This window comes from Orycteropus afer, unplaced genomic scaffold, assembly GCF_000298275.1.
Source record: "Orycteropus afer afer isolate SDZICR_OR568_19922 unplaced genomic scaffold, OryAfe1.0 scaffold00301, whole genome shotgun sequence".
NCBI classification, from domain to species: Eukaryota; Metazoa; Chordata; class Mammalia; order Tubulidentata; family Orycteropodidae; genus Orycteropus; species Orycteropus afer.
In genome coordinates, this window is record NW_006921888.1 from 1,069,170 (window position 1) to 1,087,708 (window position 18,539).

General features: G+C 32.5%; 1 protein-coding gene across 1 annotated transcript in view; it reads right to left on the reverse strand.

Moving 5' to 3' along the window:
- The window catches only part of COL11A1 (collagen type XI alpha 1 chain), a 316,494-nt gene that overhangs the window by 146,190 nt on the left and 151,765 nt on the right, over positions 1-18,539 (reverse strand). The window contains exons 15-28 of the mRNA XM_007951592.2: positions 16,155-16,208; positions 14,895-14,948; positions 14,723-14,776; positions 14,517-14,570; positions 13,092-13,145; positions 12,949-12,993; positions 11,766-11,819; positions 11,304-11,348; positions 10,997-11,050; positions 10,446-10,490; positions 5,579-5,632; positions 4,045-4,089; positions 2,469-2,522; positions 2,334-2,378 (exon numbers count right to left, since the gene is read on the reverse strand). Coding sequence (XP_007949783.1) covers positions 2,334-2,378; positions 2,469-2,522; positions 4,045-4,089; positions 5,579-5,632; positions 10,446-10,490; positions 10,997-11,050; positions 11,304-11,348; positions 11,766-11,819; positions 12,949-12,993; positions 13,092-13,145; positions 14,517-14,570; positions 14,723-14,776; positions 14,895-14,948; positions 16,155-16,208 — 711 coding nt within the window. The remainder of the gene's footprint in view (positions 1-2,333; positions 2,379-2,468; positions 2,523-4,044; positions 4,090-5,578; positions 5,633-10,445; positions 10,491-10,996; positions 11,051-11,303; positions 11,349-11,765; positions 11,820-12,948; positions 12,994-13,091; positions 13,146-14,516; positions 14,571-14,722; positions 14,777-14,894; positions 14,949-16,154; positions 16,209-18,539) is intronic.

The window sequence follows — 18,539 nt, forward strand, 5'->3', positions numbered from 1 at the left end:
GTATCCACTTTTTCAGTGTACAGGTTCCATATTGAGCATAATTAAGTGTTCTGGAATTCCCATTATTCACAATGTTATCCACAATTTGTTATGATCTACACAGTGAAATGCCTTTGCATAGCCATAAAATACAGGTAAACATCTTTCTGGTATTCTCTGCTTTCGTTCAAGATTTATCTTATATCAGCAATGATATCCTTTGTTCCATGTCCTCTTCTGAATCTGACTTGAATTTCTGGCAGTGATATGCTGATGTACTACTGCAACTGATTTTGAGTTTACTTCAGCAAAATTTTACTTTGATAATCTCATTCTGATGGATCACTTTTATTTGGAATTGGCACAAAGATGGATCTCTTCCAATTAGTTGGCCAGGCAGCTGTCTTCCAAATTTCTTGGCATAGATGAGCAAGTGCTTCCAAAGTTGCATCCATTTATCGAAACATCCTAAGTGTTATTCCATAAATTCTTAGAATCTTTTTTTTAATCAATTTCTTCAGTACAGCTTGGACTTCTTCCTTCAGTGCCATTGGTTCTTGATCATATGCTACTTCCTGAAATGGTTGATTGTTGACCAATTTTTTCTGGCACAGTGACTCTATATTCCTCCCATCTTCTTTTGATGCTTCCTGTACCATTCGATATTTTTCCCTTAAAACCCTTCAATAACACAACTTGAGAATTGGATTTTTTCCTCAGTTCTTTGAGTTTGATAAATGATGATCATGTTCTTTTTTCAATTTCTAAATCCAGGTCTTTTCACAAGTGATTGTAATACTTTACTTTGCCTTTTTAAGCTGCCTTTTGAAATTTTACTTTCAGCTCTTTTACTTCATTATTTTTTCCATTTGTTTTAGTTACTCTACATTGAGAGCAAGTGTTAAAGTCTCTTCTGACATCCATTTTGGTCTTTTCTTTCAGTCTTGTCTCTTAATGACCTTTTTTGTATCACAGAAATACATATACTACCAGAATATGAGAAGCTGAGAGACAACTGATGAAAGTGAATAGTGGTTGTAGTTAATATTTCACATATAGTTCACTATAGCTACAGCTATTTTGTAATATAAAACTATGTGTTGCTTTTATTGTTTTTAATACAAGTTTACAGTAAGAATGAATCTAATATTAATTCTGAGTAATGCCATTCTCTTTGCATTTCAACATAATCTTTGAAGGATTTGGAGGCCTGCACTCATATTAAACATTTTTATAATGACATTTGACTTTCATGTTCTTTACCCAAAGGCAAACTATAAACTACCCTATAATATATGCATATTCATGCATAATATGAGATGCATGGTTTTACCTATCTCTGTCTGGTGGTAATTTTTACTTCCTTCTTATTAATTCTTTTGCTTTGCATGCAATATCACATAGGGAGACTTCTTTATCCCCCAATTGATTTAAGGTAGTTTTAACTTTCATACTTCATACTATACTTCAACTTAAGAGTTTTGAGGATTTCAGCAGAGAAAAGGAAAAGCAAGGTCAAGAAAAAAGAGGAAGACCCTCAATGAGATGGACTGACATAGTGGGTATAACAATGGCCTCTGGTATAGCAAAGATTGTGAGGCTGGCACAGGACTGGGCAGTATTTTGTTCTGTTGTACACAGGGTCACCATGAGTTGGAACTGACTCGATGGTACCTAACAACAACAACAGTAGAGAAAAGGGGAATGACTATTTCTTGGCTATGCATATATCTAGGAGCTCTGGTGGGGTAGTGTCAAAGGCATTCTACTGCTAACCAGAAGGCTGGTGGTTCAAACCTACCAGCTACTCCTTGGAAAGAAGGTTAGGCAATCTACTTCTGTAGTGATGCCACCTCAGAAACTCAAGGAGGGGTTGCTATGAGTCAGATCTGACTCAATGGCAGGGTTTTTTGTTTTTGTTTTTTTATGCATATATCTAAATATTGTTTATTCCTTCTAGTAAATTTATTCATGCATCTAACACTATGATTTACAAAAGCTAAAATTGTAAGGAAAAACAGGATGAAAGACAAATCCTATTCATGAGATATTCTCACTTTTGTTCTGTAATTAAGTCCTCACCCAGGATACGGACATTATTTAAATATATACCAGGATAGGGACATTATTTAAAATATAAATAAATAAATAAATATATATATATGTGTGTGTGTATATATATATATATATATATATATTTCTAGGATGTGTGGCACAAAATTAGACAGGCATTGTCTAGTATGTAGTGATCACTCAGTGTATATTTGATAAATAAGATATCTGTTGAAAGAATTTTAAGTTTAGTTATAATAGATGTATACCAAATTAACATCATTCAAGCAATTGTATTTTACCTTTTCACCTTTAGAGCCTTTGAGACCTCTGACACCATCTGCTCCCTATGGAATAAAATTGAAGGATTAAATACTGTGACATTTCACACTGACATTAAATAATGTTAAAAAATAAATAAATAAAATAATATTTACCTTTACTCCTCGAGGACCAGGGTAACCAATAGGGCCCTGTGGACCTGGTGGACCCTAAAAAATTCCCATTGCAGTTTAAATGTAAAAATCATTGAAAATGTTACTTATTCACATACATAAATTTACAAAAAATCTATAAAAATATTATTTCTCTACTATTAACATTTAAAGATTTCTTGGGTAATTTATCATTTGTTTCTAGATATTGGGACTAAAATATCTGACCTGTAAAGACCACTTGAAACTTACTTATTATGTGTTCATGTATAAAATAACTTAAATGGGCCAATAAAGTAACTGTTATAAATATACAATGTAAACCATCAGATAATTAATACCTAGAAGTCTGGTAGCATAGTGCCTAAGGCGCTTGACTGCTAACCAGAAGGCTGGTGGTTCAAAAGGTTGGGCATTCTACTTCCGTAGTGATACGACCTTGGAAACCCAAGGAGGGGTTGCTATGAGTCAGGTCCAACTTGTTGGCACATAACAACAACAACAACAACAACAATAACAAAATATATAGTGTACTCAATGTCTATGATAGATAATTATATAAAATTAACCAAAAAAAAAAAAACCTCACTGCAGTCAAGTCAGATCCGACTCATGGCAACCCTTCTTTGGGTTTCCAAGGCAGTATTCCTGAAGAAGTAGATTGCCCAACCCTCCTTCTGAGGTGTGGCTGGTGGATTTGAACCTCCAGCCTTCTGGTTAGCAATCAAATGCCTTAGGCACTATGTCACCAGAGCTCCATATATAACATTAGGTTGAATAATTTTTCAGAGAAACCATATAAATTTGTAGAATTCATATCATTAAGAATATGATCAAAATGATACACATTCCCACACCTGGCTTCATGTCACTCATCTACCTAAAGGAAAAAAAATATGGAATATAATTTCCAGGTTCTATAGTAATGCTCAGGCACTATGCTACCAGATCTACTAATAATAATGCTGATAATTTTAGGACTACTTTAATAAGTATGAAAAACTAGAAACTCTAAGAAAAAATGATCTTACCCTGATATTTCAATTGAAAATGCTATTAACATTGAATAAGCTTTTATTTTGATTTTTATTTAGATATATTGATAATCATTGTTCTTAAATGTATGTTCCTCTTAAAGATTACCAGAAATTAATAAGTGAAGACACTCTTGGGTTGAATTAACACTCAATACTTCTTGTTTTATTTCATTGTTATTATGGTCATTCATTTCCCATACAGTACATATGCACAATGTGAATGTAGCCCTGGTCATGAGAATATTTTTAGAAAAACAGGGAAAGCAGTCTAATTTATAAAATTGCAAATACAAAATTAAAAGTCATCTAAGACATGTCTGTCTCTTATACCATCAACAAAAGATAGCTGTGGAAACACTTTCATATTTAAATGTTTTCAAAAAATTTTAGAAAGCAAACAAATATTTACAATTTAAGATAGACATTTCTGGTACTTATTTTCTGATCCTCATGTCCATAAATAATCTTAGAAGAATACTGAGATGGTCAAAATAAAGCATTTCTCTTGAGTAAAACATGTAAATTGATATGCTGTAACATACCAGAGCACCCTTTTCTCCAGACTGGCCTTCTTTTCCAGGGTGACCCTACATTTAGCAAAAATATATACTTGTTAGATGCAATATTAATGGATGAGTTCATAACACTATGATTTTTTTTTCTTCCCAAATCTGTTAAAGTTTTACCTTTTGTGTTTTTAAAAAAATATTGAACCTGTTTTGTATCAATGTGTATGGGTATATAGAGCATTGGAAGCTGTGGGTCTTGGGAAGAAATATAATAAGCTTATATTTGATGGATATAGTTTATCAAATATGACAGAACTTGGTTAAAGAAAGTAAATCAATATGTATATTTTTCATTAACAATGCAAGCACAGACTCAAACAGGATCTTACAAGAGTGTATTGCATTTAAATTGACCTATGTTTTGCATATTGATCTAATGATCATACATGACTCTTCAAAAGGCACCTGTATAAATGGGATATCTAAAAATATAGCAAGACCATAAATACTAATCATTGTAATAATCATGTTATTGAGATTCAATAAATAGAAATGTATAGCTGTATTGCATACTCGGTAACAACAAATAGAGATGGAAAGATAATTCCCACATCCTAGCCCTCAAAAATCTGATAAAGTTATTTGAAGTAGAGAAAAATCAATAAAAATCTTAAAAATAACTGTGCATCTTTCATAATTATATTATTTATGATTACCTGAATAATACCTTAAATAATAATGAGTTCTATATTTCCAAAGAAGTAGGAAATCTCTGAAGACTGAAAAATTCTGGTGGAAGATCTGAGGAAACTTATGAATGGTGAAAAACTTCACCTAGACTTGTGAAAACCATGTAGTTTTTGAAAAGAAGAGAAGATGGTGAAGTGCCTTCTCTGAAATAAAGGACACAAGAAAGGCATGGGGATGGAAAAGTTTACTGAATGCTGACAGAAAAGTGAGGAGATCTGTTTACTGATGGTTCATGAGGAATAGGAAAATCTGAGGTTCTGGGAGGTTCTGGCCTAGAATGCCAGAGTGAGTTTATCCAAAGGCCACTGGGAGCTCATTAAAGATTTGTAATATGAAGTGGCATGATGACATGGAGTTTTAATGAGATTAATCTTTAACACTACTTACTTATTATGCTTTTTAAAGAACTAACAGATCTGTCCTGGAGGAAGTGCAGCCAGAATGTTCCTTGGAAGCAAGAATGGCCAGACTTCGTCTCACCTATTTTGCTCATGTTGCAAGAAGGGACCATTCCCTGGAGAAGGGTGGAGGGTCGACGAAAGAGGGGGAGGCCTTCAAGGAGAAGGATTGATATGGTGGCTGCGATGATGGGCTCAAGTATAGCAGGGATTGTGGGGCTGGCGTGGGATCGGGCAGTGTTTCGTTCTGCAGTGCATGGGGTCGCTATGAGTCAGAAATGACTCGACGGCACTTAACAACAACAACAACATTATGCTTTTTATTAGTGACTTCATATAATCATCTCTAAAAACACATGTAGAATTGAGTTTTGAAGATAATATACAGAAATTTTAATGACCAAGTAATTGTTACTCACAGAAGGCCCATCAGCACCAGGAAGTCCAGCAAGCCCTGGTTTTCCTTGTGGTCCCTAATCCAATTTAAAAAAAAGAATATTTTATTGAAAAAAATAATAATAATGTAAAGCTCTGACTTTGTGTATATGATTATACAACAAATAAAGTTTTTCATTGGATTTTATGTATAAGTAAAAAGAAGCATCTAAATAACTTAAATAGAATTATCTGGAAGAAACAATATATAAAGATAAACAAACTAAATTTAACACATGTAAAAGCATACTAGTGTTTAGCCAACTTGTTGTTACTGTTGTTATGTACCGTCGAGTTGGTCCCGACTCGTGGTGACCCCTCCTTGGGTTTCCAAGGCAGTATTCCTATAGAAGTAGATTGCCCAACCCTCCTTCTGAGGCATGGCTCGTGGATTTGAACCTCCAGCCTTCTGGTTACCAGACAAATGCCTTAGGCACTATGTCACCAGAGCTCCATATATAACATTAGGTTAAATAATCTTTCAGAGAAACCATGGTGACCTCTTCTTGGGTTTCTGAGCCAGTATCACTACAGAAGTAGGATTGCCCAACCTTCCTTCCAAGGAGTGGCTGGTGGGTTTGAACTGCCAGCCTTCTGGTTAGCAGTTAAGTGCCTTAGGCACTGTGCTACCAGAGCTCCTGTCTTTTTTAAAATAGATAAGTTTTTCAATACCCCAGTAAACTAGAACTTAGGTGATAAAAAGGGAAACAATGTAGATCTGGAATAAAATTATTTATATAATTAAAGAAGTAAACATGAGGTATTTTCTTCAGTCATATCAATAGGCAACCATTGAAGAATTTGCTAATAACATAGATATATAATAAAAATTATTAAAATATATTAAGAAAAATGAGTCATAATGTGACATGGGAAATGAAGAAAAATAAATCCATTATTTTTATATAAAATATTACAATCTAATATGAAAATATCAAATAATGGCAAAATATCTAGTCATTCAATATATGACTCTAATCTATGCATAATCATAGGAGGTTTAAAATCTTATTTAATTTGCCCACCATTGCTAAGTTTGGAACATGGTAAAAGTCACTATTGTAAGGGGTGGATCCTTTTAAGGGAGGGGAGAAATGTTATTCTCCTGAGAATAATTAATGATATCATGTCTTCAGACACTAAATCTTTGTTGTTTACTGGTCAAATAATTACCCAGGATTTAGAAACAACTGACATAGCAAGGCTAAATCACCAACCCTTGATGAAAGACACAGTTTACAGTTTTCCGTTCTGAGGGAGTATTTAGGAAAAGCACTGTATCAGCATTGAGTGATATTACATATTTTAAAAGAACACCTCACTTAAATCACTCTACTGCTTTACATTAAATTGTTTATAACTGAGATCATTTATATCTCATTTAAAGGGCTTAGAAATTTCAATCTCTTTCATCACTGAACAATTATTTAGTCAAGAATTTTAACATTACATGATAACTATTATAAAATACTAAAAGTTTCTATCGCAATATTTGTCTGTCATTTAAATTATCTCTTCCTCCCTAAACAGTGGTCTTATTTCTTCAAAACAAAATAAGGGCCATGAACACAGAACCACTCTATGAACTATTATCAGCAGATGTAATATTTATATGGCAGTGACTTTGTACAGAATACTAAATAGATTATTTTGTTGCTATATAATTGAAGGTAAAAGAGAAATATTAAAGCCAGATAATTTTTCACATCAAGTTATAATAAATACTTCTCTTTTAGAACGGAAGATCTTTGAGGAGAAGAAAGCTTCTGTCTGTTTCCTTGATTGCTTGTTGTTTCCCCATGGGGAAATAAATTTGAATTATTATCATATTTTTATAAATTATAAATTAAGGTCATATTTTTGCCATATAATTCATGTCATATAAATGATATATTTATCTTATAAATTTTATGTCATATAAACTAATGTCAAATTATAAATTAATGTCCTATTTTTCAGATTTTAATAAACCAAAAGCCAAACTAGTTACTGTTAAGTTGATTGCAACTCGTGTGTGTGTCAGAGTAGAACTGAGCCCCAGAAGGTTTTCAAAACTGTGATGTTTCGGAAGGAGATCACCAGGTCTTTCTTCTCAGACACCTCTGGATGGGTTCAAAGCACCAATCTTTCCGATAGTAGCCAAATGTTTAACTGTTTCCTCCACGCAGTGATTTCTTCCGATATTAGTAACGTAGTTAAACTGTATCGAATGTTTATATTACCATGCTACTGAGTGATATATGCATAATACACGTTAATTCTCAATTCTATGAAATATCACCATCAAAGTATTTTGGGAAATTAATCAATGGTGATCTGAACCGAGGTCCTCACCCACATCTCCAAAGTCTCTCTCTTTAATAGGTATTTTTTTTGTGTCTTGCCATTTCATACTGAGCTCATAGAGTAATAGAATACCATTTGCTTCCTTTAACTCACAAATAAATTAAATTGCAGGAAATATTCAGCATATTGTCAAAAAGTCAGAGAAAACAACATAGTTAGACTGTATAAAGTATTTTTGTAGAAAATGTAATAAAAGCACAGACTACAATAACTTTAGATAAAAATATCAAAATTTTTAGAAATTATAAATAAACAGCATTAATTTATTCTGTATTTAACAGTATTTCTTTAGATAACAGTCTGTTCAGACTGAAAATTTATTATTCACTAAGTTTTTGGAGATAAGGTAGTTGAACCAGAATAAACAGATAACAGTATATCATAAAGAGTTTAAAAAGTTAATATAGATGCCATATGAAAAATAGATGCAATATAAAATACACAATACCATGGATGCAATATAAAATATAATACTACAAACACAATATAAATAAAACATGTTTTGCTCATGCCTTGAGCTCTTTCTATTTTGGTTGAAAAATAGTGTTTTTGTACTTCTGACTAGATATGTAAAAAGTGCAGATGTGAGACAGAAGCAGCATGTACTTAAAACAGCTCTGATCTTACCAAAAGAAATACATTGAACTAGATCCTGTGTTTTACCACTGCTTCAACAAAGGGAATTCACATATGTCAATTTCCTTTAAGAGCACATTCCTTTTAAGAGCTCAGTGCATACATGACAAAATCACACTGGAAATTTTATAGTGAAATCCCTCCAGTTCAATTTATAGTAAATATAGTATGTTTATGATAGGCTAAAACAAAATATGATAAGAGTGGCCCAGTTTAGAATCTCTGATCAAAGTAAACTTTGAAAATTACTTTTGGAGCTTAGCATCATAAATACATGGGCCATTTTTCAACAGTACTCCCATATGGCAACCATACGGAAAGCATGCACAGAAAAAAAAAAAAAAAAAATTAAAAAAAGACCACTTAAATTTGATATGTTCAACTCTTCCTCCTCAATAGTAAAAAGATAAAAATAAATATATAAATAAAATATGGTCCAAGATATATGAATAGATAGTTGACCAAAGAAGATACAAGAATGGCCAATAAGCTCATAAAAGATGATGAAAATCATTAGTTATAAAGGATGTGAAAATTAAAACCATAATGACTTACCACTTCACACCAATAAGAATGAATATAATTTAAAAGAGAGGTAATAACAAGTAGTAATGAAGTTGGGGAGAAACTTAAGTTTCATACATTGCTAGTGGGAAGGAAGAATGAATGACTTCTGAAAACAATTTGGAAATTTCTCAAAATGTTAAATATAAATTTAATGAGCAAGACATTCCAATTCTAGGCACCTACCAAAAAATAAATGAAACCATATGTCTACACTAAGAGTTGTATGCAAATACTCATATCAGCACTACTCATCATAGCCAAAAAGTGGAAACAACCCACATGTCTGTAAACTGGAAAACAGAAAAACAAAATATAATACAACCAATCAATGGAGTAATAATCTATAATGATAAAAGAACCAAATACTGATACATGTTAAAATGCAAATAAACCCCAAAACATTTATGCCAAATGAGAAAAGCCAGACACAAAAAGCCACATACTATATGAGTCTATTAATATGAAATGTTCATAAAGGGTCAACCTGTAGAGACAGACAGTAGATAAGTGGTTGTCTAGGTTTGGGGATGGAAAGGGAGAGGGACTGTAAATTGACATGATGTTTGTTTTGGGGTGCTGTAAATGTCCATTAGATTGTGGTGAAGGTTCTACAAAATTATAAGTGTACTAAAATTATTGAATCGCACACTCAGTGAATTTTTATGGTATGGAAATTATACCTCACTAAAGCTATTAAATAAAAACAATCATATGGTCATAAAATTATCAAATTTAAGGGAAAAAAAAGTGTTAGAATCAGCTAGCAATAGCATTATAACTACAGGGATAGAAAATATTACTCGGGGAATCTGTCGGAGGAGATCAGGGAAAAAGACATCTCTTTAATTAAAGATTTAGTCTTGTTTTGATCCAGACATTGACTTGTTAACAAGGATATCATTTGCCATTTTTTCATGAGTAATGGTGGTAATGATAACGTCACAATTTTCCCTTAATCAGATCTTGCTAGAAATCCTTTGTCACCAGCAAACCTAATTACATTTTTTGTAAATAATGAGAAAGAAAAGGAGAACCAAAATAAAGAGAAACCATGCACTTATTCCAATATGTTTCTGAAATTAATATACCTGACAATGTCACATTTGGAAGCTGTCCAAATGGAAGCTCTGTGAACTTATAACATTCACAATTCAGAGACCTATGAATGAATTCACCTCACACTACTCTCATGTTTAATTCTTTATGGGCTGGGCCATCTAGATAACATATCAAAACAGAAGGCAGGCCTACAGTTGTTATAATTTGTGCACTGGACTTCACTCGAATAACAGAGTAACTTACTTTTTCACCAGGAGGACCAATTGGACCTTGTGGACCAGGAAGACCCTATTTTAAAAGAACATATTTCACAGGTTATGAATAACTTCACAAGAACTTGCTTTAAACAGTAATTATTAGACCTCTGTTTAACATCAAATAAATTATGAGTGTGTGTGTGTATAATATATATATATATATATATATTTTTTTTTTTTTTTTTTTTCTCCCCTACTCCCCAGAAAGTCTTGGAACACTTTGACACCATAAGTAGTTTTGCTCATGCTACTCTTTTGGCAATGGGACTGTAATGTGAGCTTATTCAGAACCTTCCTGCAGGTGTGGCTGTTCCTGCTGGCATTCCATAAACACTGAATGACTCATTTTTCTTTTGGAAGAAACAGGCCTCTGTAAGTTTGCTTAAAGTTAAAAAAAAAAAAAAAAAAAAGCTTCCTACAATCATATTTTAAATATGTTTTAGGCTAATATAGAAAATGCTGAAGCTGTCAATTTTCTTGTACAAAGATACTATCTTACCCCATTATCTCAAAGGAGGTACAGTGGCTTAGACTTACTTGAGGTCCTGGATTTCCTTGTTGACCTGGTGGTCCAGGCTCTCCCTGGGGACCCTGAGATAGGAAAATATAGAGTCTTTAATGGAACTGTTTTACATAATAGGTTTTTTCTTTTTGAATTGAAAACTAGCCCTCGAATCAGTTTTCCTTCTTTAAGAATCTGGAAAAATCTTACAAATTACTAATGCTAGCAGAAACTACTTAGCAAAATGTTATAAGAAATCTTTACTTTAGATTTAGAAACAAAAATAGTTTGTTAAAGCTCAGATTGCAGAGGTGAGTTATTTAATGGATATTTTCTACATACCATGTTCCCTTTTGGACCTTGGGGACCATCTACGCCTGCGATACCCTTCAGTAAAGAAAAAAAAAAAAGTGTATAGATAAATTTAAAGGCTACACACACACAAAAAAAGGCTAGTCTAATGTCAGGATACCTTCTAGCTTAGGAAGACTTGAAATCTTTTTTAAGATTTAGTGGAAATGAAAGAAAAAAGAATATATTCTAATCCTTTTTTTCAGCATTTTCCATTGAGTGATTGGAATTTGACATGAAAACAAAATAAATAAAACAAAAGAGGTAAAAAGAAAGAAGGGAGGGGTAAGAAAGATCACTGAAATTGATAGGCAGCATCATTATCATTCAATCCTAGAATATAACGGGGCAGTAAACATTTGACTGCCTATTGAAGCTTCCATGACCTCTAAGTTTATATGGTCTATGAACATATTTTCTCTAGATGATTCTAAAATTTCCAGTAATACATACAGGCTGTCCTGTAGGTCCTGGAGATCCCCTTGGTCCCAACAATCCTCGTGGACCCTAGAAAAGGGGAGGGAAACATGTACTCATATAAAAATGGCTTCCAAATATGGCTCTTCCTCTGAAGGAAATCCATTGTAATGTCAACAGTAAAAATATCTGTACATCTCGTAACACACTGAAAGTGGTGCTAAATGTTTGTACCAAGGCAAAAGCCAGAATGGGTAACAGTGAGTTTTTAGTACAGAAACTGTGTATGTTTGATTGAATAAATTTGCATATAAATCATTTGGAAAAATTTTTTAATAGTTTAATACTTTATGTAGCTAATTTAAAAAAAAAATAATTTTCTAATTTGAATTACAACACTGAACCTTATTATTCAATCTGATAGACTAACAAAATAAGGGCTCTGATTCTCATTTTAAAAATTTAGGTAAATTTCATCTTGGGGAAGCGTATTCACTGAAGCAAAGAAACAAAGAGCTGAATACCGTCATCAGCAGACTATGGAAATCATTTATTTCAGGGAAGATTTATTTTTTTTTTCAACTGAATCTATTTCTTCTCCTCTCCCTCCCTCTACTCCATCTGCTACTCCTTTTTCTTCTGGAAAAAAAAAAAAAAGTCAATGAAACAATTCACTGTCTCATCCATTTGCCTGAACTATGACATTTGATTGGACAGTCTCTGCAATGTGGCAAAATAGGACTGAAATCAGAAGCCCTCTCTCTACTCTAGTTTGTTTTCACACCAGCTTTTATAAAATGGAGTGAAGAAAAATGACACAATCTAGTATATTGTACCCTTACATTTATTATATAGTGATTGTAATTCTTCTTCTTCTTTTTTTTTCCCCCTTTCTGGCAATATGATTCATTTATCTTAAATACAGATATAGATTCTAGGGCTGTTGAAAATACTTAAGAAAAAGAAATCTAGCAAAGTTTTGTAGCTGGCAAAATTTTATATTTGACATTTTGTTCTCTCAGTTGTCTAAGATTTTCTAAATAACAACAAAAAAGAATTAAATGTATTCTTTGCTTTAATCGCATGAAAATTACTTGGTTAGCTTAGATAAGACCACAATATTTATGTGAGTTTATTATTGACTTTATATATATATGTGTGTAGCACTAGGCTCTATTACTGACAAGTAGGCTATTATAAAAAGACAAAATTTACTTACAGCTTCACCCGGGAGACCCCTTGGTCCTATTTCTCCATCTTCTCCCTGTCATTGACAAAATGAATGTGAAGGTAATTCAGTTAGATAATGTATTTCAGCATGACTTTGTTCCCTTATGTTTTAATTTTAAATATTGAATATACCCTCATTCCATCCTCTCCAGGAGCACCAGGAGGACCTTGAGGACCTCGTTCACCCTGTTAAATAAACACAACAGTGATTAGAATATGGCCTAAAACTGAATATTTACAAATCTATACACTAACCAAATACAACAGAGCATTCCCAGGGAAAATATATGCTTTCCTCAGATCACTTCATAGACAAATCACGATTTTACAATATTCATTGCATTTACATATAAGTATACTAGGAAGAAAAAACTATTCCCATAATTTAAAATACCAAAAGAGTTTAAGTAAAATCCCTAAAATGAATTTCAGACTCTTAATCATTAAAAACTAAACCATCTAAGAAATTACTAGGCTAAATATTTTTTCAAATATGGATACATTTTGTTGACCGTCTTAGAATTTCCTGGCATTCTGCCTCTAGAATAATTTAATATAGAACAACTCTAGAGGCAGAATGTGATGTTGGAATTTTTTAAATATAATAGTATAACCTTATGCAAGTCAGGCACGTACCAAATTTTGCTAGACATCTGTAGAGTTCTCTTCTCTCTCTCTCTCTTTTATTCCCTTCTCTAATTTACCTTAGGGCTATCTCGTCTTTATTCTTAAATTCAAGAATTCAAAGCTGATGCTTTTTTTTTATGGAGAGAGTATCTCTTTGCTTAAATTCCCACTAAACATATATTACGGATTGTTATTCAGCATGATAGTTTACTTAGCTTTGGAAAACTATCAACTCTTGCATTTGATTGATAGTTCACATTATTGCAAAGTCATAGTTTGTGGTGTCTATGTTACCTGAACCACCTAATTTAGTATAATATAGTGTCTAGAGTAGGATTATATCAATAGCAAACTGCTTACAGATGTCTTCTTTTGACTATATATTCACACAGAAAATGTAAAAGGAAAATTGAGGCAGTTATTTTAAAAATTAGAGACAATATTAAATCTCCAGTATTTACTCATCTATTAATGTGATTTTTGAGATACATATACATAAAGTTTTCATTTCAATTTATCTTTGCATACAAGGAATATATCAATATCTTAAAAAAAAATAGAGAGAGCTTACAGTGATATCACATATATGATTTTACCTATCTACCTTCAAAAATCTATTGTTGTTGTTGTTGTTATGTGCCATCGAGTTAGACCTGACTCATAGAGACCCCTCCTTGGGTTTCCAGGGCAGTATCACTATGGAAGTAGATTGCCCCATCTTCCTTCCGAAGAGTGGTTGGTGGATTTGAACCACCAGCCTTCTGGTTAGCAGTCAAGTGCCTTAGGCACTACGTTAATTTATTAAATGGATTCAGAAATATTTCATATAAGCTTTCTGCTCATTCTGATTTCCTAAAGTGTACCAATATCAAAATATTTCATAATATTCCTATTGTCTTTTATTAAAAGTAATAAAATTATATCTCTTACCCTGTGACCTTTGTCACCTGGCAGACCTGGAAGTCCATCAAATCCTCGATCTCCCTGTAAAATCATCATCATCATCATCATCATCATCATTTGCATTTTCAGGCTAGGTCTGTACTAAAACTTGAATACAAAATATTCTTGCTTATCAAGAAACTCTATTTTGACATGTAAAAATGTTATGGGCGAAGAAACATGCAAGATCTGACCTTTGCGCCAGGTTCTCCTGGCATTCCTCTTCCTCCGTCAGCACCTGGACGACCCTGATAATGCCAACAACATGATTAAGCAATAGACATTCCTTCTAGCACAGAGTGAAAGAAAACAAGATGATCGATCCATTAAGATGCTCTCAAAATATACACAGAAAATCAACTATACCCTTTTTCCAGGTTTTCCTGTTGGACCAGGGGGACCTTGGACACCTCGTGGGCCCTATATCAAAACATCATAATTGATTCATTGTATAAGATTCTTGATCAATGAGCTCAATCACTTTGATAAAGATAGAGAGATCATTTTAGAAACTGAGATCATTTTAGCTTTGCCTTTACTTTCATTTAAGCACAAGGAAATTATGTAAAAATTCAGATAAAGCAGAAGATAAGAAAATCCACTTTACAAATGACTTCTAGTAAAAAAAAAAAAAGCCCCATTATTTTGTTAAATTTATATAAAGACACATGATTACATTTAAATAAAAGAAATAAAACACAACTTTTTAAACTTAAAATCATTCTAAATTACTCATTTTAGTCTCAAAACCTTGGGCTGTTACATTTCCTAGAGCTGAAAACAAACATCCATTTTATTCTTCTTTCCAACCCCTTTTTCTTTACATATTTCTTATTCTTTTGGATGCCCTTTCCTAGATACGTCTTCTTTCCTTGCACTTACAATATCGGCTTGTAAGTGCTTTTTGTCATAGCTGAATCCCTCATTAGATTGTTAACTGCTGAGGTCTTGGAATAAGTCTGTGTATTTCACCATTATTTTCCCACAACTCAGCACAGTGCCTTGTTTCTTCAATCATCTACATGTTTCTTCAGTCATGTATTACATACAGATATGTTTCTTAAATCATGTACAAATGCATTTTCATATTTCTTGTAAGTTAATCACTAATCAGTCACTGTCACTAAGGATTTATTTTTTCATTCTGCCATTAAGCATCCAATGATTTTTTTCCAGGTATTGCATTTTTATTTTCAGTTACAAAATTCCCATTTGCTTCTATTTGTTTTAATAATTGGTTCTTTATTTGAAATTCTTTTATGCCAACTTAGTATTTTCCATAAACTTGAAGAGCAGAAACTATATTTGTTTGGTTTATATAGTTTACATGTCTATGTGGAGAACATTATTTTTCCATTCATTCCAAAGTACTTGGAATGAATGGAGCTTGGTTATAAAATCTTTAAAGTATAAAAAATCTTTAAAGTCTCAGTCAACTCAGAGTTGACTGTCTTTTTCTTTAGTTATTGATGTTTTTCCTGGTTTCACTGTGGATTTTTCAGTTAAAATAGGTTACATGAGATTGAAGGTGATATAAGTAATTTCTTAACTTATCAAACAAATGGCAGATATTTCAAATATCCTACTAAATAACATAAAGTGAAAAACATAGTAAGTTTTCTTTACCTGAGGTCCTGGATCACCACTCTCACCTTTGGCCCCAGATGAACCAGGTCCTCCCTAGAGAGAAAGTGAGTACATAATTCATTCCATTTAGCAATTCCTTATCCCTTCTATCCTACCATTGTCTCTTAAAATAAACAAACATTTTCAAAATGTTTCATCTAAAATGGAGGATTTCATTAAATAGTGCAATGAAATCTAGGCTTTTGATTGATATGCAATTTCTTTTATTATTGGTGATATTCTAGTGTGTGAATTATATTTAAATGTCTGTATTTGATATGAGTACACAGAAGCAATATAAGGAAGGAGGGAAAGAATAAAGGTCAAAATTTTCTGTTTATCTGTAGAAGTAATTTTCTGTGAAAGCAAAAAAAATATATAGAGAGAAATTTTCATTAATACGTGCATGACTAGAGCACTTGCAGTGTTATATAAAGCATGGTATCATGGTGTATTACTAGAGGCAACACATGTTTGCTGAATCCAATATACACTGAATCCATTTATACAGAAAGGACTTTGCAAAATATTATTGCTTTTACACTCAGAAATTTCTCAGACACTGAATTCTAGAGCAATGAAATGTCAAGAACAGATGCTACTATTATCTTTATTAATGTCCCAAAGTCACATCAAAGCACACTTTTGCAGATTGATTTGTTTTTCTTCATTAAGAATAAGCACTAATGACAAACACTTCTTATAAACATTAATGTAATTCAAAAAGTACAACAAAAACTTGGCACATATGATAGGAACAAAATAACACAAAAACATAAGATCACTTTATGCAGGAGAAAATACTTTCAAAAAGAAAGTACAAGGACATTTATCCCCTGCAAAAAGCTTTAGAATATTAAATTTCACATGGTAATTTATTTCCTATCAATGTATATTTATTGTATTTAAGTATTTTCTGGTTTATTTAAATCAATACATATTCAAATATATAGTGCATTGAATCAAAGTACAAAAAAGATTAAGAATTATGCTCTATCCGAAAATATTAGCTAACTAGAGCCTCCTGGTGGCTCCAATGTAAAATAACTATTCATATGATTCTGAAGAAATATAGCCAGTAAAGTAATATGAATATTTTAGTCTTGAAAATTACAGGAATGAAAACTTTCAATCTTCTAATTAAAAATTTTGCAATGAAATTTCTCCAAGAGCAAAACTGAGGTTCTGAATAAATCAAATCACTAATTGCTGAATTGAATGCTATTATAGAACAGTCTATTTCTAATTAACTTACTGAATTGTATTCTCTAAATATAAGCACTTATTATGCAGAAGATTATAATTACTTTGTCCAAACATTTATTCAAAAATTGTCACACAACATTTGACGGTAACAAAATAGGAAAAACCATTTGTATGTTTCCTGCATATTGTATAACTTAGGCCTTGTTTTGTCTACAAGAATTTTGCATTGTAAGAATATATCCATATATACCTTAAATATATATATATGTTGTCACTTTTTTAAATTTTAATGACAAAACTTTCTGTTTAGAATTTAGAATTAATGGATACTCAAAGTGTATATCATTTGATATTTTGGGGCAAAGGGTAATAAAAGAGAAAATTATGAAAAAGAATAGTATTTTTTCCTCTCTCAATATTTATACTAATAAAGATTAGTATCTTCAATATTTAGGAGAGTGGAACTTTATATAATATGTTATTGTTAGGTGCTGTTAAGTCACCACCAATACATAGTGAATGTATATACAACAGAACAAAAACTGCGCAATCCTGTGCCAGGCTCACAATCCTTGCTATACCTGAACCCATTGTTGCAGCCACTGTGTCAATTCATCTCGTTGAGGTCCTTTGCTCCTTTCAGTGACCCTCCACTTTACCAAGCATGATATCCCTCTGTAGAGAATGGTCCCTTCTGACAACATGACCAAAGTAAGTGAGATGAAGTCTGGGCATTCTTGCTTCCAAGGGGCATTCTGCCTGTACTTCCTTCAGGACAGATTGTTTGGTCTTCTGGTAATCAATGGTACTTTCAATATTCTTCAACAACAACACAACTCAGAAGCATCAACTCTTCTCCAGTCTTCTTTATTCACTGTCCAACTTTCACATCCATATGAGGTGATTGAAAACACCATAGCTTGAGTTAGTCTCACTTTAGTCTTCAAAGACACTTCTCTGCTCTTCAAAACTTTAAAGATGTCTTTTGCAGCAGATTAGCCCAGTGCAATATATCATCTGATTTTTTGACTGCAGCTTCCATTGGTGTAGATTGTGGAACCAAGTAATATGAAATCTTTGACAACTTCAATCTTTTCTCCATTTATCAAGATGCTGCTTATTGGACCAGTTGTGGGGATTTTTGTTTTCTTTATATTGAGGTGTAATCCATACAGCAGA